The 16,219-nt window shown below is 40.9% G+C and overlaps 1 protein-coding gene across 1 annotated transcript in view; it reads right to left on the reverse strand.

The window, feature by feature from the left end:
- Window positions 1-9,283: 9,283 nt before the first annotated feature.
- The window catches only part of CLTCL1 (clathrin heavy chain like 1), an 80,390-nt gene continuing 73,454 nt past the window's right edge, over window positions 9,284-16,219 (reverse strand). Inside the window, exons 31-32 of the mRNA XM_056531855.1 lie at window positions 14,021-14,096; window positions 9,284-11,258 (exon numbers count right to left, since the gene is read on the reverse strand). Of these exons, the coding sequence (XP_056387830.1) occupies window positions 11,122-11,258; window positions 14,021-14,096 (213 nt within the window). The 3' untranslated portion in view covers window positions 9,284-11,121. The remainder of the gene's footprint in view (window positions 11,259-14,020; window positions 14,097-16,219) is intronic.

Genomic DNA, 16,219 nt, shown 5'->3' on the forward strand with positions numbered 1-16,219 from the left:
ATCAGGGCGATCGTGAGGTGGCACCAGTGCCACCTCACCCCTGCAGGCTCTGGCTGTTCGGGGGGGCATATGCCAGGATGCCTGCTGAACGATTTCAGCAGGCATCCGGCTCCGGTCCCCAACCGGCTAGTGGTGGGGACCGGAATTCCCACGGGCGTATGGATACGCCCTGCGTCCTTAAGGACTCGGAATGCAGGGCGTACGCCCTGCGTCCTTAAGAGGTTAAGCAGGGGAGCGGGCAGCATGCTCTGCAACCCTGCGATGTTTCGTGTGTTTTTACTTTCATTTTTAAATCCCCTGCGGGGAGCCCTGAATGGCCGGTACTGAGGAGCCATTCAGGGCTCCTGTCGGGGTTTTCAAATAGAAGCACTGCAGTGAGGAGAGATATATAGAATCGCTTGGGGGGGGGGGGGGGGGTATATATCTGCCCCCTGCAGCGCCTTTATATATGTTACCACTGCAGCGCATATATGTTCCCCTCTCAGCGCTATCATAAGCCCCCGGCAGCGCTAAGAATGAAAAGTATTCTACAGCAGCGCATGTGGCCAGCCAGATGCGCTGCTGTAGTGCTGTAGAATACTTTCCATTCATAGCGCTGCCGGGGGCTTATGATAGCGCTGCGAGGGGAACATTCTATCTATTATATATCTATAATGTGCTGCGGTGGTAACATCTATAATGTGCTGCGGTGGTAACATCTATAACTGCGCTGCGAGGGTAACATATATAAATGTGCTGCGGGTGGGGGCAAGATATATAGAAGCGCTGTGGGGGCAAGATATATAGAAGCGCTGTGGGGGCAAGATATATACCACCCCCCGCAATTCTATATCTTTCCCCACCCCCGCAGCCCTTCTATTTGAAAACCCCACGGGGAGCCCTGAACGGCTCCTCAGTACCAGCCATTCAGGGCTCCCGGTGGGGGATTTAAAAATGAAAGTAAATACATCGTAGGGGAGCGCAGCATGCCGTCCGCTCCCCTATTAAATAACTTCTAATTGCATCGGGTCTCAGAAGTGAGAGTGAGTGTGATCAATCCTTCAGCCCCTGTACTACAACCCCCCAACCACCGGCAGACTCCCGCAGATGGGGAATTACTACTCCCATCATGGAAACAAGTCTGTTCCATGATTGGAGTAGTAGTAGTCCCTCAGCACTGCAGCAGTCTGCTGATGTTACCTCGCCTCGCATGTGTAGAAGTAATAACGGATATTATAAACCAGGTGTAAACAGTGTATGTATGCAGAAGAGCTGAGTGTGTGTATGCAGTAGAGCTGAGTGTGTATGTAGGAGCTGAGTGTGTGTATATAGCAGAACTGAGTGTGTGATTGTGTGTGTAGCCGAGCTGAGTGTGTGTGTTTGTATGTAGCAGAGCTGAGTGTGTGTATGTAGCAGAGCTGAGTGTGTGTGTGCATGCAGCAGAACTGAGTGTGTGATTGTATGTATGCAGCAGAGCTGAGTGTGTGATTGTGTGTATGTAGCATAGTTGAGTGTATGATTGTGTTTATGTAGCAGAACTGAGTGTGTGTGTATGCAGCAGAGCCGTGTGTGTGATTGTGTGTATGCAGCAGAGCCGAGTGTGTGTGTATGCAGCAGAGTCGAGTGTGTGTGGATGTAGCAGTGCTGAGTGTGTGTAGCAGTGCTGAGTGTGTGTGTGTAGCAGTGCTGAGTGTGTGTGTGTAGCAGTGCTGAGTGTGTGTGTGTAGCAGTGCTGAGTGTGTGTGTGTAGCAGTGCTGAGTGTGTGTGTATGTAGCAGAGCTGAGTGTGTGATTGTGTACATGCAGCAGAGCTGACTGTGTGTGTATGTAGCAGAGCTGACTGTGTGTGTATGTAGCAGAGCTGACTGTGTGTATGTAGCAGAGCTGAGTGTGTGTGTGTATGTAGCAGAGCTGAGTGTGTGTGTGTGTGTATGTAGCAGAGCTGAGTGTGTGTGTGTGTGTATGTAGCAGAGCTGACTGTGTGTGTGTGTGTATGTAGCAGAGCTGACTGTGTGTGTGTGTGTGTATGTAGCAGAGCTGAGTGTGTGTGTGTATGTAGCAGAGCTGAGTGTGTGTGTGTATGTAGCAGAGCTGAGTGTGTGTGTGTATGTAGCAGAGCTGAGTGTGTGTGTGTGTAGCAGTGCTGAGTGTGTGTGTGTAGCAGTGCTGAGTGTGTGTGTGTAGCAGTGCTGAGTGTGTGTGTATGTAGCAGAGCTGAGTGTGTGATTGTGTACATGCAGCAGAGCTGACTGTGTGTGTATGTAGCAGAGCTGACTGTGTGTGTATGTAGCAGAGCTGACTGTGTGTATGTAGCAGAGCTGAGTGTGTGTGTGTATGTAGCAGAGCTGAGTGTGTGTGTGTGTGTATGTAGCAGAGCTGACTGTGTGTGTGTGTGTATGTAGCAGAGCTGACTGTGTGTGTGTGTATGTAGCAGAGCTGACTGTGTGTGTGTGTGTATGTAGCAGAGCTGAGTGTGTGTATGTAGCAGAGCTGAGTGTGTGTGTGTATGTAGCAGAGCTGAGTGTGTGTGTATGTAGCAGAGCTGAGTGTGTGTGTGTAGCAGAGCTGAGTGTGTGTGTATGTAGCAGAGCTGAGTGTGTGATCGTGTGTATGCAGCAGAGCTGAGTGTGTGATCATGTGTATGTAGCAGAGCTTACTGTGTGTGTGTGTAGCAGAGCTGACTGTGTGTGTATGTAGCAGAGCTGAGTGTGTGATTGTGTGTATGCAGCAGAGCTGAGTGTGTGATCAGGTGTATGTAGAGTTGAGAGTGTGCGTGGTCATGCTTACACATAATCACACATTCAGCTCTGCTCCATACCCATGTCGCACACTAATTTCTGCTACCAGGGTGCCTCCAGCTTTTGCAAAACTGCAACTCCCACCATGCAAAGTTTTGCAACACTTGGAGGCATTCTGGTTAGTTAACACTGATAGAGGTAAGGGGACAGATTATTCACACCTTTTTTCTCTCTTCACATTTTCAAAGGTCTCTTTTGCTGCTTTGAAAATATGAAAATATGTGAAAATTCATTTTCGCGCCACTTTAGTTTTTTTGGACCCAAAAAAAAAAAAAAAAAAATTGTTGCAGCCACATTGGATTTTTTTTTTGCCAAAATTGTACATTTTTGCACCAAATTTTACATCCCAGAAAATTCTGGTGGAAACATCTCACAAAATATTCCATGGCTACTAGTGCCCAGACAAGCGATAACTGTACAAATAAAACATGTCTGAGCTTAAATATGAGTGCAGGTGCAGTGACCAAAAAAATATATAAAATATATTTTTTTTATAACATTTTTCAATATATATTTTTTTTTTTATAATTACTTAAATAACACCTTTTCCCAAAAAAGCAAAGAAAAAAAAAAAAACAATAAAACTACAACCATTTCTGTGATTTCTACACTATCAAAAAGCTGGTGTGAAATTTTTGATGTAAACTGGACTCTCACCCCTTTGAAAATATAATGTAAAGCAGACAATATACGTTGACACGCCCACTTTTACAAAACTGACGTGAACAATGTAAACCGCGGCACAAAGCTCGACGCAAAATTTTATTTGTATTTATTTTTTTGGTGCAAAATTCTTTGAGAATCTCCCCCTTTCTATATTTGCGCAAAATTTATCAAAGGACGTGCACAACTTTTGTAAACGAGCAAGAGTGTAAATTAGACAAGCAGTGTAAAGGGGAAGATCTGTGTCTACAATAGACACCTAATGATAAATCTCCCAGAGTGTCTCTACTGTGAGGGCGGACAAGAGGGCGGATTGGTTAGCGCACATAGCACAGCTTTGACATCACCCCAAGAAGAGTCTGCCCGTGAAGCACATACGAGAATGTTAACATTTACATGAATGCAGAAGAAGACACAAGAACCGAAAACACTGGTTAAAGGGGTACTCCACTCCCCAGCGTTAGGAACATTTAGTTCCAAATGCTGGTGTGGGCTTAGGGGTCATCAAGCCCCCTTGTGACATGCCCTGCCCCCTCAATGTAAGTCTATGGGAGGGTGTGTGCCCATGTAAAGCTAAAATACTAATACATTTATTTAAAGATAGTGCTAAAAAGCAGTTATGACAAGTACAGGGGTTACACACATACTGAAAAATATTATAATGCCTAGGCATGTAACCCAGAGGTAGGAAAATCATATGTGCACAGAAGTCCAGCAGATTAAGAGCCTACTGCTTACAGCTTTAGGGTACGTTTACTCATACAGGATCTGCTGCATATTTTCTGCAGCTGATTTTGCTACCAATTGAAGGTAATGAGTAGCAAAATCAGCTGCACAAAATATGCAGCAGATCTTGTATGTATGACCATATCCTTATACTATATATTAGACCGCATGAAAGGGTATGAGCTAATGAAGGCCATGGCTTACAACTACTGGTGGATTGCTAGAAACCCATAGAAAAGGTTCTCAATGATGAACAAGGACTGGGAAACAATAGGGGTAGAACATGACAATGCTTGGTTGTAACACCACATTTGCAGCAACAATAACGTGCATATCAATTTAGCTACTGTGGCAAACAAAAGCATAGCCCACACATGAGACATGCTATCTCATGTTATTTCTAGGAAAGGAAAAAGACTAGTAACAACTGGATGTATTTAGCTGTTTGGGAAACAAAGAATCAGTCCACATATTCAATCCCAATTCCGCTTTCACCATGAAATAGAGACTGGTGTAATTTAGGCTACGTTCACACAGACGTTGTCCCCCGTCTAGATTTTGTTATTGTCTCCTAAACGGACCATTCTATTAACGGGTGCAAACTGGGATGCTTTTTAGTGGCATCCGTTTGGATCAGTTTTTCATCCGTTAGTATCAGCCATCTGCAGACTCCTGCAGCCGGGGCTAATACTACTCCCATCATGGAACAGACTTCTTTTCATGATGGGAGTAGTAGTTCTTTGGCTGCGGGAGTCTGTAGGTGGCTGGGAGGCTACATTAGTGTTTGTATTACTACCCCCATCATGGAACAATGTCCGTTGCATGATGGGGGTTGTAGTACAGGGGCTGAGGGATTGATCGCACCGAGTCTCACTTCTGAGACCCGATGCGATCAGAAGTTATTAACCAGGGGAGCGGGCGGCATGGTCCGCAACCCTGCGATGTAGATCGTGTGTGTGTTTTACTTTTGTTTTTAAATACCCCACTGGGAGCCCTGAAAGGCTGGCACCGATGGGCCATTCAGGGCTCCAAGCGGGGTATTTGAAAATGAAAGTAAAACACACACACAATCTACATCCCAGGGTTGCGGACCATGCCACCGGCTCCCCTGGTTAATAACTTCTGATCGCATCGGGTCTCAGATGTGAGACCTGGTGCGGTCAATCCCTCAGCCCCTATACTACTACCCCCATCATGCAACGGACATTGTTCCATGATGGGGGAAGTAGTACAGGCATTAATCTAGCCTCCCCATATGCCCACAACCCAGAAACTACAACTCCCATCAAGGAAACAAATCTGTTCCATTATGCGAGTAGTAGTAATCCCGCAGCATAGCAAGAGTTTGCTAATTTCACTCCTTCTGAGCATGCTAAGAAGTAATAACGGTTCAAAAATGGATATAGAAAAACTGGGTGCGAACGGATGACATTATATTCTCATCCGTTTGCCATAGACTTCAATGTTAAATTTTTACTATCAGTTTTTATTCCATTATTTTTGACGGGAGAAAAAAATACTGCATGCAACGTCTTTTCCCCTTCAAAAAGAAAAAACGGAACAGGAAGGAAACGGGTGCAAACGGGTGATAAAGTATTATAAAAAAAATCCCATTGACATCAATGGGATTATTTTACAGCCGTTTGCAACCCGTTTAAAAATTATCAAAAGGATTGCAGAACGGGCATGAATTTACAAGGGCAGACTGCTGTGTGAACGAGCCCTTAGCCCAAGCAAAAAAAAAAATCTTCATGGCAGCCTCCAGAACCAGCTTTGTAAGTTATCTAGTGGATAATTCTTTCCTTTCTATAATGGCAATTGAAAACAACATACACTGACTGTTTGAACTGATATAGATTAGTAAACGTGTTGTATAATGATGCTAGTCCGAGCTGGAGTGTAAAATAAATCCTTGACATTAGAAATAAGACAAGAATGTCCATATCTGACACCTATAAATTATATTGCATTTCACGCTAAGAATGCGCCGATGAACGTTCCTAGAGTGAGCTTCCTGATGTGCCTGTGTGTCTGCCCGTAGCTGCAATCAGCCGCTACAAGCAGACACACAGGGATTTAAAGTCTGTAGTAAAGTGCACATGCACAGTTGACTATAGCCTCGCAGATCCCTCTGTGTCTGCTCGTAGCGGCAGACTGCAGCTATGAGCAGACGTACAGGACATACGGCACAGCAGGAAGCTCACTCTAAGGACGGTCATCGTTAAATACGCTGCGCATGCACTACGTGTGACCCTACCCTAAGGGTACATTCACAGGTAGTGTTTGCTGCAGATTTTCAAATACGGTACAGATAGAGTAACTGGCCATTGTAACAAAACAGAGCTCAACATCTGAGCAACATACATAATGTTTAAGACTTCAATTCCACTTTACTATGTTTACGCTCAATGAAAAAAGGTAAGGTGTAATTTTGCTGATTTACCTTGAGTGCACTTATAGAATCTTAATATTTAGGATTACTTTAATGTAGGTCAGAAAATACGGAACAACTTTCATTGTAATTTTGAAAAGCCAAGAATTTAGTACATGTTCTACTGAGGTTCCAGTTTTCACCATTACATATGCAGGCAGAATACATGTAAATCAGCAGCAATGGCATTCTGTACACAAAATACAGCAGGGACAGGAAGCATCTGCATACACTCATAACTGAATGCTTAATCCATTATATTGGGGATAAGCAAAACATCCACAGCAATAAATACAGAGAAATCTATCTTCATTACATAAAATAATACGGATTAACAGACACAGACCAAAAGGAAACAAGTAAAATATAGAACACTAAAAAAGAAACAAAAGAAAAACACTGAGGTGGTAAGCACAGTGTGGCATAGAATAGAAAATGCCCCTTTTGTGAGACAAAGGAACTTTCTCAAGCAAGTATTTAGGACTTAAAGTGGTACTCCGCTGCTCAGCGTTTGGCGTTTTGGCGTTTGGCGCTGGGAGCTTGTGACGTCATAGCCCTGCCCCCTCATGTCATGCCCGCCCCCTCATTGCAAGTCTATGGGAGGGGTCGTGACAGCCATCATGCCCCCTCCCATAGACTTTCATTGAGGGGGCAGGGCGTGACGTCATGATGGGGTGGGGCTATGACATCACAAGCTCCCGACGCCGGCTCCAGCATTCGGAAGTTTGTTCCAAATGCTGAGCAGCAGAGTACCCCTTTATGGTACGATCTCCAAGACCTGCCATAATATACATTAAGTTTCTGCCATTTGTTTGACTACAAATACAAAGTGTCGATGGCCAGATATTCACTTTCCGCATAGATGTGAGGTATTCATTTTTTTGCTCTAGTTTTTTTCTGATGCAAATCATTTGGAAATAGTTTAAAATGCGCATATAATAATAATAATAATAATAATAAAAACAACACAACATGACAGTTTAAAATAGCAATAACTTGCTAGTGTGCATTTAGCCTTAAACTCCAGCCTTTGAACACTTTTGTAACATCTATACATGTCCAGAATTCTGTGCAGATTAAATGGCCACAAAGTATGAAGCTTACTTGCATATGATTTTGGCTCTGTTTAGGCTAGGTTCACAGCAAAGATTTGCATCTGACCCTCTAAGAGCCAGATTGTCTTTTTTTTGTTCTCTTGAGCTGATCAGACCCTGAAACGGGTCGAATGCAAATGGCTACTGCAGAGTCCCAACGGACCACATTCACTTGCAAGGGATCCGTCGGTGATTGGCAGTGTGAACGAAGCCTTAGCCTGGCATCATAATTTCTGTTTTGTTTCTATTTATTTTTTCTACATGTACATGAGCAATAACAGCTAAGAAATCAGCTTTATCGCTCAGTGAATTACAAATTACTACTTTTCCATGTGTAAACCGAGTCTTATATATTGTACTACACAATGTTCACTTTATTAAGCAGGAATACATTTGATATAGCGGTTGGCCAACAATTTTTTTCCTAAGCATGAAGGCCATAAATCTTTCAACACAGAAGAGAAGGACAAGGTACTGACATCTATGGCAGCGACTTATCTCCCTAAGAAACAAGGGATTGAGCAAGTTGATCATCCAAAGTACACATTAGGGTAAGGCAACATGAGGCCGCTTGTTAGGCCTCACCCATTGTCTTTTGGCCAATCCACATGAATCAGTCAGACCCAACTTATCCAAAGTGCTTAACAAAAAAACATTAAATGGTCCCTTCCATTCTAGGCAACCTTAGCTAAATCCATTGGAAACATGAGTATGCACATTTGTCTTACATTATTTTTATTAACTATTGTGTTTATTTTTTATTACAAAAAAAAGTCCTAAACTGCTGACCACTAGTGGACTTCCTCCTTCCTAATCTCCTGTCCACTGCTTGCCACTAATGTAAATCCGTCTCTAGCAACAACTCTGCTGAGAAAGCAGGGGACAAGGGTACATTCTTCTGTGCCAACACCAGGCACCCTGACAACGGGACACCCAGGGACAGACAGGACGAACAAACAATGTCTTGTATACATTTGGGCAGCACTGTGACAAACAATTGGACAACAGAAACACTGGTGAGCAATATGGTCCAGATTTATCAAAGTGTTTGAGAGAAAAAGTGGAGTGATTTTTCCCACAGCAACCAATCACAGCTCAGCTTTCACTTTACCAGAGCAAGTTAGCTGAACTGTGATTGGTTGCTGTGGGAAAAATCACTATTTTTCCCCTCACAGAGTTTGATAAATCCGGGCCTATAAGCTTATATCATGTTTGCTGAGAAGTGCCGGCACAAAAAGGTGGACATGAATTGAAAACATAAGACTACAGTGTTTTTGATTGTTTTCTAATGACAGATACACTTTAAGAAAACAATTTTGATGAAAAGGTTGGTTCAGAGACCCCCCTTAACAGGAATATTTTATTACTATTATTCTTTTAAGGAAAAGCACAAGAGCAGATAAAAGCACAAACAGAAAAGGTGTCTCCTATCTTATTGATTGGTTTCTATGACTGCTAAAATTTCGGACCCTTAAAACCAATTTAAAAATACTTTATATGAGCCTGGCCTACCCAAGCTGCACCTACCTTTGTTTCCATTTTGCGGTCAACAACACTACATAACGCTATTCTTAAGATTAAATTATTCTTAAGAAAAATATTTAACAGTCTCTAAATGGTCTCTACATCACCTTCAATACAGCTCACACATGCGGAGAAAGACATGTATGTCACAAATGACAAAGAGCACTGTTTCGCTGTTGCTATGTGTGTGTAACTATAAGGTAAGACCGGATGTGTAAAGAGCATGCTTATGTCTCCAAGGCCTCATTTTAACAACCTCAGGGAGTTAAAGGGACCTTTGCATCCCCCCAAAGTACAGTAATCAGTAAGTAGATCAAAAGATGATGAATCTGACATTGGCATCTTTATACTTATTTACAACCCATCCCCCTGCCCCCATAAAGCTGGGTTCACACAGTCTCTAAGTCAGTAGGTGGGATATATCCTGCTGGGAGGAGCAAACCTTTTTTGTTATGCCTAGTGTCAGCCTCCTAATGGATATACCCACGGTTCCTGTGTCCCCCAATGGAGCTGAATGAGAAATATTCACTTATTTCATTTTGTGTGCAGATATTTCTGAAAAATGCAGGCTCATTTTTATATTGTGACCATATTTTACAGATTTTTGCAGAAAATCAGCATTTAAAATAGAATATGCACAGAATTTTTTGCTGTGAACTAAGCCTAAGACTTCAAATGCAGGAGTCTAAGTAGTCCTCTTCATTATATTGCTGAGCTTAGCAGTCCTCTCAATTTGCAGGCTTGTAAGGGAGTAAAATGATAAAAAGGACGGATTCTGAATCCGTTTATTTTAGCCTATACACCGATCACTTAGTTTTTGTGACAGGGTCCCTTTAAAAACAAACAAAGCAAAGAAAATGTTATGTACTGCAACAAATGTACATATGTGAAGTAAATAAATTAATTTCCATAAAAACTGTGTAGAGAAACATGTTCTCAGCAGCACACAGGTTAGGAGACAATAGCATTCACAATTATGGCTGACACCAACATTACACAGTCTCTGTACAATGACCTTGTATCAACTTTTGTGCAGAATAATATGGTAACTGGAGTAAACATTAACCCGAACAGCTAAACTGGACTGCTTATTCTCACCTGCATGAAAGTTAACCCTACAGTTGCTATAAGGAGACCATAACACATTGCCATGTAATGTAGTATTGCTATCGAGGTAATGACATCAGGAAAATATTGGCTTTCTATTGTAACCATTCTGAGCAAACACAAAAAGGGAAGAATTTGTTTAAATAGGTTTATACTTTTACTGTATTTTATATCATATGTATTGTAGCAGGCCAAAATTGCAACACAAGCAATGCCAGTCTAACATATGGCTACCTGTACAAGCTTTAAACATTGTTATGTTTCCTAAACAGTACTGTTTTTAACAACCCACCCCCCACCCCCCCTCTTTTAATAACAGCACAAAACAGTGGGTAAGATGTAACAATGTTTCGCGTTTGTGAATAAAAGTTTGTTATACCAGATGAGACTCCAGCTTCTGGAGAAAAAGACAGATGGAAGAAAAAAGGGCTATGCATCTGGCATGACTGTCCATTTGACCACTTAAGGTGGATTCATGATGCAGCGATTGGCAAGGGCTTGTGCACGAACATGAGCTGCCATGTTTTGTGTTGAGCGATATACAGTACATAATGGTTGCTCCGTTAGCACGTGTAATAGCCATGACCGCAGCTTCAGGCCATTCCCTCCATACAGAAAATAACACAATTTTGTGAACTATGGTAGTGAATGGCTGAAAAGCTGCCTGCCCCAGGTAAGTCTGTAGAGCAAATGTAATAAATAACGGTGTCCAAGATGAACTACAGTCATCTCCTGAAGTGTGGGCTAAACTGTCTCTCCAGGTGTATTACATATGGGGAAAAAAAATAATACTGCTTTGTTACATGTTGAACCCATAGCCAGGAGAAACAGAAGGGGGAGGCTGAGTAAATGTTGGCGGTGCTGTGTATCCATAAGCGAAGCCAGGCTGAGGGGGCACCACACCGCTAGGGCCTGCAGTAAGCATCAGTTGTTGACCTGAAAAGAAGGATGGCTACAGTAAGACATTGAACACCACAAAGCTAGTGAAGACAAAATAGTCAATTTTTTCAGAAAATGGAAGATATATACAAGATTCATGCAGTTTTAACCAGTTTTTAATGGAATAGAATATAGTTATACAAGTAATAAAGAGAGCAGTAGTTCTCTAAACACAAGTCATGTGAACAGCACTTAATATATTATAGCAACCATCACTTACATCTCCTGCGCTTGCTTCACAGGACTTAATGTACCTCCTGGTGCGTTGTTTAAAAGTTATTCCCCTGCCTGTAGCCCATGTGCCTGTCTTGTTATAAATGCTGTGTTTCTTTTTTTACCATCCCACAGCACTCCTGAGAAGTGTGGGTCACACATGTTCAGTTGGTTTTCCTATTTCCTGTCCTGCTCTGTCAGTTTGCCTGACAAAAGCAGTTCTGAATTGCAGCCCTCCTTCCTGCTCTCCCACACTTCACTCTCCTGCTCCGTCAGTTTCCGTCTGTCTGGCAGCCGGATAGTGTATACAGACAAGTCTACATTCACTGCCGAGACTTGTCTGTGTAACACAGTCACACTATACACTATCAGGCTGCCAATCTGTCAGATGGAGGGAGAGGGAAACTGATAGACCAGGAGAATGAAGTGACAGCATGTAAGAGCAAGAAAAAAGGCAGCTATTCAATACCCAGTGCTTGTGTCAGGCAAACTGACAGAGCAGGATGGGGAAAAGGAAAACCAACTGAGCATGCATGACCCAGACTTTTCAGGAGCGCTGCGAGATGTAATAAAGTATATAAACCAAAAGTAAATCACACACAAAAAAAAAGAAATTATAAAGTTCTATCATCCTTTTAATTAAGACACATCATCATCATAAAAAAAAACAAAAAAAAAAACAAACAAACTGTCATTTCATAATAGTAATGGTAGGTATACTAAAGACAACAAGAAGTGGCATGGTCAATAAAGTGAGCGTGCTTAAGATATTTTAGCTGCCATTGTAAGTGAGCAAAGCTTTGAAAGGGTCCTAGCAAACAGTAGGAAAATAAAAAAATACCCAAAAAGTATAATTCCACAAGTAAAGCTACAAAAACCCATTGTAAAAAAAAAAGAAAAAATATAGTGCAGGACGCATATAACCAGCAATCAAATATTAAACACAATACAGACCACTCCTCAGAACCCCTGACACGTGTTTCACTGACTGCTTTATCCAAGGGAAGGCACCTAATCAAGGACAACATCGTCCACAAGGCAGGTACATGGGCTAAAAGGTAGGGGAATACCTTTTGAACAAGGCAAAAAATGTTTTGGATAATACTGTTGTTTCAGTAAGAGATACCGTATATAAGAAGTTTGTATTATGTTCTCCCCGTGTTCCTGTATAATTCCTCCAGGTACTACAATTTTCTCCCGCACTCCAAAATACACTGATGGGAGAATTTAGATTGTGAACTTCATAGTGGACAGGGACTGATTTAAGTGATGTAAAAGCACTGCAGAATATGCTGGTGTTATATATCTATATCTATCTATAAAAAGTAAATAATTATTGTTATTATTATTACCATTCTGAATTTAGGATCTTCCCCAATTCTTTGTTGGCATAAAAGGGTGATCTCAATGAGATGACCCTTGTCACTTTTTTATTTTAAAAGGACAGTGACAATTTGTTAAAATAGGGCTGAGACCAGCTGAGAAACACTATGTTAACTGATCACAGGAGTTTCAATAGCTAAACACATGCAGATCAGTTGTTCATAGGGTTTATTTTAAGTGAGTCTCTTAAGAGATGTATGCTGCCCAAAGCAGAGGCAGCAGGAATGATTACATATGACCGAAAGGAAATAGTAAGTCTGTGTTTTCCAACCAAGGTGCCTCCAGCTGTTGCAAAACTACAACTCCCAGCATGGCCGGACAGCCAAAGGCTGCCCGTGCATGCTGGGAGCTCTAGTTTTGTAACAGCTGGAGACACACTGCCTGAAAAACATTGCCTTTAAAAACAGACAGACAGATCCCTTTTATGTCTGTACTTTACATGCCGGAAAAACTCATGGTCTGACTGCATTATTAGCTATTAAAAAGAGTTTATCTGCAAGCCAATATCCAAAGAGCAAGTTTTCAGGTATCAAGAGCCACTGGTATCATCTTCAAACTTCCAGAGATCAAAAAATTATAAATAAAAGAATTAGAATGGGGGAAAAAATTTAAAATAATGATAATAAAAATAAAATAAAAAAACAACTATTTGTAGTCTAACTGAAATATGATCTCCAAGAAGGAAGTGTCCTCTAAGGAGTTTATTTTGTTATGCAAACACTAATTCTTAGCAGTTTGGTTGACACACAAAGCTGTATTTGTAGAGTCAGCGCCTAAAGATTGGTTCTCAAGAAGAATAATTTAAAAAGAGAACCTACATCTCAGCGCCATACATATTTCCCACTAGTGAGTACAGCTAGGAGACACATTACCTTACATCAGCAAAAACAAAAATACACCTCATTGCCCCTGATTCTGTAGGGCTATTTTCATTCCACACCTTACCGTGTCCATTAGGGGAATTCTATGGGAATACATATGACAAGTGCAACCGACTGGCATTGACTTTTATGTTAAAAGGGAAAATGTATACCTCATGATATAAAAGTTTTATTCTGTATACTACTCTATGAAATAGCATAGAAACGTTTACCATAAATGTTGGTACACACTATATGGCAAACAAACACTGAAAATGGGGTGTGAACAGAGCTAATACTCACCAAATACAATGGGAGTTGGTTCCGTAACTTGTTCCTCTTCCTTTCTCAAACTCTCGGCAGCGTGAAGCTTGTCCACCTGTTAAGAAAATGTAACTTTAAATAAATAAAAAAATAACACTTAAGGGTGTATTCACTCGTACAGTATCATGTGCATATTTGATGTCTAGGATTTGAAGCTGCAGAGTTCAATGTAAACTAAATGACTGAACACAGCATCAAATCTGCAGTAACAAGACCTGTGCTTAAAATATGTGCAAAATACTGTACGTGTGATTTGACCCCTAAAACTTTTGAAAAAAAGTTTACAACTATAAAAAGCTACATGCTTGAGCAACAGATAGTAAATAAATATGCATGTATGTACATACATCAATCCCTTTATGGTAGCTGGAAGATCCTTAAAGGGGTACTCCGATGGAAAACGTTTTATTTTTTATTTTTTTTATAATAAACTGGTGCCAGAAAGTTAAAGGGGTATTCCAGGAAAAAACTTTTTTTTATATATCAACTGGCTCCAGAAAGTTAAACAGATTTGTAAATTACTTCTATTAAAAAATCTTAATCCTTTCATTACTTATGAGCTTCTGAAGTTAAGGTTGTTCTTTTCTGTCTAAGTGCTCTCTGATGACACGTGTCTCGGGAACTGCACAGAGTAGAAGATGTTTGCTATGGGGGATTTGCTTCTAAACTAGGCGGTTCCCGAGACACGTGTCGTCAGAGAGCACTTAGACAGAAAAGAACAACCTTAACTTCAGAAGCTCATAAGTACTGAAAGGATTAAGATTTTTTAATAGAAGTAATTTACAAATCTGCTTAACTTTCTGGAGCCAGTTGATATATATATATATATAAAAAAAAAACTTTTTCCTAGATAACCCCTTTAAACAGATTTGTAAATTACTTCTATTAATAAATCTTAATCCTTCCAGAACTTATTAGCTGCTGAATACTACAGAGGAAATTCTTTTCTTTTTGGAACACAGAGCTCTCTGCTGACATCATGACCACAGTGCTCTCTGCTGACATTTAAGAACTGTTCAGAGTAGGAGAAAATCCCCATAGAAAACATATGCTGCTCTGGACAGTTCTTAAAATGGACAGATGTCAGCAGAGAGCACTGCGTTCCAAAAAGAAAATAATTTCCTCTGTAGTATTCAGCCGCTAATGAGTACTGGAAGGATTACGATTTTTTAATAGAAGTAATTTACAAATCTGTTTAACTTTTTGGCACCAGTTGATTTAAATAAAAAAAAAGTTTTCCACAGAAGTACCCCTTTAACACCTTAAGGACCCAGCCCAAATATACCTTAAGGACCCGGCCATTTTTTGAACATCTGACCACTGTCACTTTAAGCATTATTAACTCTGGGATGCTTTTACCTTTCATTCTGATTCCGAGATTGTTTTTTCGTGACATATTCTACTTTATGTTAGTGGTAAAATTTTGTGGATACTTGAATCATTTCTTGGTGAAAAATTCCAAAATTTGATGAAAAAAATTGAAAATTTTGCATTTTTTTTTTACTTTGAAGCTCTCTGCTTATAAGGAAAATGGATATTCCAAATAAATTTTAGATTGATTCACATATACAATATGTCTACTTTATGTTTGCATCATAAAGTTGACATGTTTTTACTTTTGGAAGACATCAGAGGGCTTCAAAGTTCAGCAGCAATTTTCCAATTTTTCACAAAATTTTCAAAATCGGAATTTTTCAGGGACCACTTCAGTTTTGAAGTGGATTTGAAGGGCTTTCTTATTAAAAATACCCCACAAATGACCCGATTATAAAAACTGCACCCCTCAAAGTATTCAAAATGACATTCAGAAAGTTTGTTAACCCTTTAGGTGTTTCACAGGAATAGCAGCAAAGTGAAGGAGAAAATTTGAAATCTTCATTTTTTACACTCGCATGTAGACCCAGTTTTTGAATTTTTACAAGGGGTAATAGATGAAAAATCCCCCCACAATTTGTAACCCAATTTCTCTCGAGTAAGGAAATACCTCATATGTGGATGTCAAGTGTTCGGCGGGCGCAGTAGAGGGCTCAGAAGGGAGGGAGCGACAATGGGATTATGGAGAGTGAATTTTGCTGAAATGGTTTTTGGGGGGCATGTCACATTTGGGAAGCCCCTATGGTGCCAGAACAGCAGAAACCCCCCACATGGCATACCATTTTGGAAACTACACCCCTCAAG

This window comes from Hyla sarda, chromosome 1, assembly GCF_029499605.1.
Source record: "Hyla sarda isolate aHylSar1 chromosome 1, aHylSar1.hap1, whole genome shotgun sequence".
NCBI classification, from domain to species: domain Eukaryota; kingdom Metazoa; phylum Chordata; class Amphibia; order Anura; family Hylidae; genus Hyla; species Hyla sarda.